At 33.0% G+C, this 6,282-nt stretch overlaps 1 protein-coding gene across 1 annotated transcript; it reads right to left on the reverse strand.

Annotated features, from left to right (window-relative positions):
• Positions 1-669: 669 nt before the first annotated feature.
• Positions 670-4,591, reverse strand: LOC115981340 (calcium-dependent protein kinase 34-like). The gene is made up of 8 exons (XM_031103493.1): positions 3,719-4,591; positions 2,821-2,964; positions 2,559-2,711; positions 2,331-2,446; positions 1,937-2,104; positions 1,638-1,765; positions 1,281-1,380; positions 670-1,178 (listed from the first exon to the last, which is right to left on the reverse strand). Exons 1-8 carry the CDS (start codon positions 4,416-4,418, stop codon positions 1,083-1,085), a joined length of 1,605 nt encoding a protein of 534 aa, XP_030959353.1. The 5' UTR covers positions 4,419-4,591; the 3' UTR covers positions 670-1,082.
• Positions 4,592-6,282: the final 1,691 nt, after the last annotated feature.

Raw genomic sequence — 6,282 nt, forward strand, 5'->3', positions numbered from 1 at the left:
GATGGAAGTGTATTTTTTAGTTAAGTAGACATATAGCTGAATCTTAAGAGGGGAACATAAGAAACAGCTGCTAAAGTACTGTACCTAAGTTTTGTCCAATAAGAAAATGTTAAAACATCTATTAAAAAATTTTAACTAATATAAATTTTATTAGAATTGTATTTGTGATTTTGTATTGGCCTATTAAACCTTACATATCTTTTTTAATATAAAAAATAACACCGTTATCGTTTCATTTGTTTATAAAGTGATGCTTAGTGATACTAGTTTAATTTATGACAGACACTAGAATTTTTTAAAATACTGCATTGGTACTTAATTTCAAGCAACAATTGTGGAGTTTGATGTACTGTATATCAAATCATGATAAACAAGGCTTCCAAATAGGCTCATGTATTTATTTGAGGAAACATATATACATCCGTTAGACATATAACACACTTAGAAGCTCACAAGTGGGTTCCAGTTAACTCAACTAGTAAAGTCTCTGATGGTTGAATAAGAGATCTGGGGTTCAATCCTTGCCTACACCAAAAACTGATTGATGTCTTGGTCTGATTATAAAGAGCTATCATCAGGAGCGGACGCCATAGATTGAAACTCTCTCTCAAAAAAAAAAAAAAAAAAAAAAAAAAAAAAGCTCACAAACATTGAACTTTGAAAATATCATACAAAGAATATCAAATCTCTCATTAGCAAGTCATCAAGAATAACAGTAATTATGCCTACACTAATGGCGTATAAGAAAGATACATTAGAAAAGGCCCATAGAATTAGCAAGCCTGTGACTATTCTGGAAGTTCACAATTTCACAATAGGGAGAGAATTGACCAAACCAAACCCTTTTCAAACTTCATAACCCTAAATGCCACCAATACATTTGTTCTTGAGCCACTCCTCAACCCATAACCCCCTCACATTTCCTTCACCTATCCAAAGATAATGTACATGACCTTCCACCAAAATTGAAATTTCACCCACTTTGCTTCTCCAAAAATACCAACAAAAAATAAAAATAAAAAATAACTAGGGTGACACAATTGGCAATCTTTCTCTTTTCCTCACCATGGACCATTGCAAATTCAAAGATTTAGATTATCACGTCTCTTCTTCGGGTTTGCTTCTGGGTTTCCTTTTCTCATCATTGCCACAAATTCATCGTAGTTGATATGGCCATCCTGCAAGCATTGGAATAAATAAATATATAAAAAAATTTGAACATTAATCAAGAGAAGAAATTTAATACTTTAGCAATAGAAGGTTTTCCCTTTGCTACTTACATTATCGGCATCAACTTCGGAAATGATTTCCTTTATGTCTCTTCCATCATGCATGCCATATTCGTGGAGAGCTTGCTCTAGCTCATCAATTGTGATGTACCTGTTATATTTCACAGTTATAACATGAATGACCTCCATATATTGTTTTAAAAATTAGAAAACGCTAAAGTTTCAATTAAAATGTTATTAATATCATGTCAATAACATAATAAATAATTTTCTTTATTCTGTATTTAAAAAATATTCATCATTTGAAAATTTTATATAATAAAATCTATAATAGTTATAGCATATCACTTATAAAAATTACAATTTGAATTTTTCATAGGTTGTTAAATTAATGAATGATATATTTACCCGCTGTTATCCTTGTCAAAGTATTGGAAGGCAGTATAAAGATGTTCTTCTCTATCCATCCTGTTCATGTGCATCGTTGCTGTGATGAACTCATCATAATCTATAGTCCCATCACCATCAGCATCAGCCTGATTTTCAATAAATAAAAAATAAAAAAATTAAAGTGCCTTTAATTCCACAAGAAATATTTTTATAAAAATTATACATAATTACCTTTGCAGCAATGCTAATTAATGAGAGTTTAAAATAAAGTAGAAAGTTGCAAAAATTGAATTAAAAAAATAGAAAAGAGAACTTACAGCTTCCATTAATTGTTTGACCTCATATTCAGATAATTTTGTCCCTTGCTTAGCAAGTCCATGCTTTAGCTCTTCAAGTGTTATGGTTCCACTGTTGTCAGTATCTATACCCCTGAACATTTCTTTCAATCCTATGATTTCTTCCTCTGATAAACAACCAGCAATGACCTACAAAATTCGACAAAATAAGCAATATGATGATGAACAGCAAATAAATTCAAATAGCAAGTGGCCTTAGTTTAGGTCCAACTGTCGAAGCATGTCCACGCGCATACATGATGAGTGGTACTATGATTTTGGGATTAAGGTTTGGTTGTTGTTGTAATGGAATTAATCAAAATCCCAAGCTTTAACATGCTAGCTTATTTCAAATAGATAAATAAAGCTAGAATACCCGAAGAGCAACTTTCTTGAACTTATTCATAGCTCTGAACTGCTTGAGTCTATTCAGCACTGCATTGTCAAGAGGAGTATCAGGTGCTTCTCCATCCTCTTTGATCCATGGATGATCTAGAAAACACCAAACATGCTAATTTATCATTTACATTTGTAAGAACTTAGCAATACATATATGACATTTTGTGCATTAATGATCACTTTTTAGAATTTCAAGTGTACTTACTGAGAACTTGGAAGGCTGTCAACCTTTGCTTGGGGTCTGAATTCAGCATTTTCCTGACAAGGTCTTTAGCTGCAGGTGAAATGGAGGGCCATGGGTCGCTTGTAAAATCAACGTGGCCACGCAAGATAGCATTGAAAATACCCTGTTCCGCTTCTGTGATCAAACCAATTTTCTATTAATTAGTTTCAATCTAAATACAATTCCATAGCTAGGGTAATGGTGGCCAAAGAAAGAAAAACATATAAAGAAGAAAATGACTTACCAGCCCAAAAAGGAGGGACACCACATAGAAGGATATACAACATGACCCCAACACTCCATATATCCACTTCTGGTCCATATCTCCTCTTTAAGACCTCAGGTGCAATGTAATATGCGCTACCAACAATGTCTTTGAATACTTCTCCTGTAAAAAATTGGATAAAGCATTGTTATTAAATGTTGCAAGTTGCACCATCTGCAGTGTCATCCTTTTTCAAATATTTCCCCTGGTTACTATTTCTTTTATTGTATTCACATAAGAATTCATATTATTTCAATCCTATTGATCATTTTGGATTTTTTAACTTGTTAAATAGGAGGTATAGTGAGACATGCATGATTCAAACTCAGCACCACCTTACTATAGTAACTTTTTAAGAAAATGTGAATATAATCAAACAATTATTCTAATACACCCACATAACCATTACGGACTATAATTTTTTGAGATACCAAAAGAAAAAATGACCTCCAATTTAGATTACTAACAACCAAGCATTTAGTCAATTTAAACATTTCATACTTATATATATAGACATTGAAAATACTTACATGGTCATGATTCTATATGCTAAAAGTTTTGTAACTTAGCTAGAGACTTTTTTTTTTTTTTTCCTAGAAAACCCTAAAGGCCTCTTGGATTCAAATCCTCCTCCCCAACAATTATATAAATAAATAAATAATGATTCCATATCACTAAATTCAGCATCAATTAACAATTAGCCTAAATAAAAAATTTTCTTTCATTTATCATTCACTAGTTGCCCCTAAGATATTTCTCCTACCATCAGAAAAAGGGGATTGTGATTTTCACTCATTATAAAAAAGCCAAAAATCTAATTCAAAATATGAGAACAAAAAATTCAGGATATGTGAGAGATGATTAAATTTTATGAAACCTTGTTTGTAGAAAACAGATAGACCGAAATCCGTAGCCTTGAGTGGTGAATTCTCATCCTTATTCAGCAAGAGGAAATTCTCAGGTTTGAGATCCCTATGGATGACTCCCATACAATGACAAGTGTGCACGATTTGAACAATTGTTCTAAGCAACGATGCTGCAGCACGTTCAGTGTAATGACCCTTAGCAATAATACGATCAAAAAGTTCTCCTCCAGCACACAACTCCATGACCAAATGAACATTATGCTTATCTTCATAAGCACCTTTGAGTTCCACAATATTAGGCTGACCCGTCAAGTGGTGCATGATTTGAACCTCTCTTCTAACATCCTCAATATCTTCCTTATTCACAAGTTTCCTCTTGGCTATGGTCTTACAAGCTAGTTGCTCGCCTGTCGCCTTGTTAGTACACAAATGTGTGACACCAAATTGACCTCGGCCAAGTTCTTTTCCAATGGTGTACAAGGACCGGACATCTTCCATAGGCCGGCCTAACACGGGGCCTATCGGGGCAGCTGCCTTAGGAGGCACCAGAGGAGTTCCCGGGGCAATAGAAGAAACAGGCTTTGCATGGCTTGTTGTGGAGTTTGTGCCATTGATGCCTACATTGTTCTGATTGTTACTTGGGATGGATTCTCTCTTTTCGATCTTGGGTGGGGCATCATTGTTCTTGCCTTGAGAGCAACAGTTGCCCATTGCATTCAAAAAAGAGAGAAAAAAAGAAGATTGGTGTGGAGTGGCCAGGGCAGGCAGTATTGGGTTTTAGGGAGATGAAGAATGTGTGTTTAGAAAGAGAGGAAAAGAAAAAATGAAAGAGAAAAAAATGGGTGGAATATTATATGGGGTACAGCTGGGATTGTTGAGAGGAATTACAGAGGGATTGATTGTGAGGAATTGTAGGGGTAGGTTTGTTTTGAAATAGTCTTTGGCTTGTCTTAGATGTGGGAGACCAGCTAGGGTTTCTCTTTTGTTTTTGGTTTTTCTTTTGGCACAAGGATTCAGAGGATTTGTAGGAGGGGAAAACGGTTTGTTTGTCTGTTGGTGATTGGCTATAACAAGGTGTAAGGGTTAAGTGGTTTGCAGATACAAAGATGTATTCTTAGAATAATCTTTTGATGTCGAGGGAATAGAATTACAAGTCATCCACACCTGTGAATTTTATGTATAAACTATAAAATAAAATAATGTGCAAGTCCCAAGTCTCAACCAACTTAAATATGTACCCAAAAAAATTTTATTTTAGAAATCATTTACCAAAATCAAAGTGAATGGTAAAAAATCTACCAAAAAAGAAAGATAAAGACACAGAATATCATGGATTACTTAGAACCCATTTGAATAGGTTGTCATAAAAGCCTTAACACGCGTTTTTAGTTAAATTTGCATTTTTAAAACAGTATATTTTTGCAATTTAGAAAAATTAACTTATTTGTACCTTTTCAAATACGCCTGATTTATAGATTTTCATGTTTTCACGCCGCTTATTTAAAAAATATCGATTTTGGTAACAGTCTATGCAAACAGACCCTTAGTGATAATAGGGAGTTTGGTTTCCTTTTTTATCTAGACATTTTCTGTTGTTTTAAATATACAATGACAATTGGTAATAAATTTTAATTTTCACATTTTATTTAGTTAGTGGGTGATGTGACAGTTTCTCATTAAAATAAAATGAGATTCTAATTAAAAATGTACTAGAGGTAAGCCAAAAAAAAATGAAAAGAGATATGTTGGAACTAATCTAAAGTTTTATTCTCACGTGTATGGGAACTAATAGACTTTTTCAAAAATCAAACCCTATTAAAACAAATCTTGATATGTATGCGTGTGTTTGGGGGGCATAATTTTTGAGGTTTGTGCATCTCACTCTCATATTACCTCTTAAACTTTACGGCACTATGTTTTAATCTTTTTCTTATGAGATAAGGAAAAATATGATGACATTCTTTCTTTTTGGCAAATAAACTTTAGTGAATTTTAATTATGTTAAGTCATGAATTTTTGAAATATTAGAAATGGTGGTAAAGGATATAATTTAAAACTTTTATGATTTCTCATTAGCAAAAACTAAAATCGAAATGGATCCTCTTCCTCAATTCACAAGTCATGTATTATCCCATCTACTCACCTCCTTAGCTTACCATTTATGGACTTAAACTTAATCCCGAACTTTTTTATTATAATAATTTAATAGTTACTATATATGATAGCTACAAAAATGGAAAATGAAGATTTTAACCCTACAATTAGAAATATCACGAGACAAGAGATGTTAGTTGAGTTAGAAAGCTCTTAACTAATCCTGTAAGCAACGAGACTTTGGATGAGTAGCTTAAACGAAATTTTATTGGAGAAGAAGCTTAAACTAACTTAGGGGTAATAGTATTTTTTGTTACCCCCTTTTAGTTCGGCCCTATGAAAATTTAACCACAAATTTCCAAATGTTACATTTAACATCTAAAGTTTGGGCAAAAATAAAAGTATTAAGATTTCATTCAAAAGATAAACCCTACATGCATAGGATATGCAAGCAATTTTAATGAGTAATGCATCATCAGTT

Source organism: Quercus lobata, chromosome 1 (genome assembly GCF_001633185.2).
Source record: "Quercus lobata isolate SW786 chromosome 1, ValleyOak3.0 Primary Assembly, whole genome shotgun sequence".
Classification (NCBI taxonomy): domain Eukaryota; kingdom Viridiplantae; phylum Streptophyta; class Magnoliopsida; order Fagales; family Fagaceae; genus Quercus; species Quercus lobata.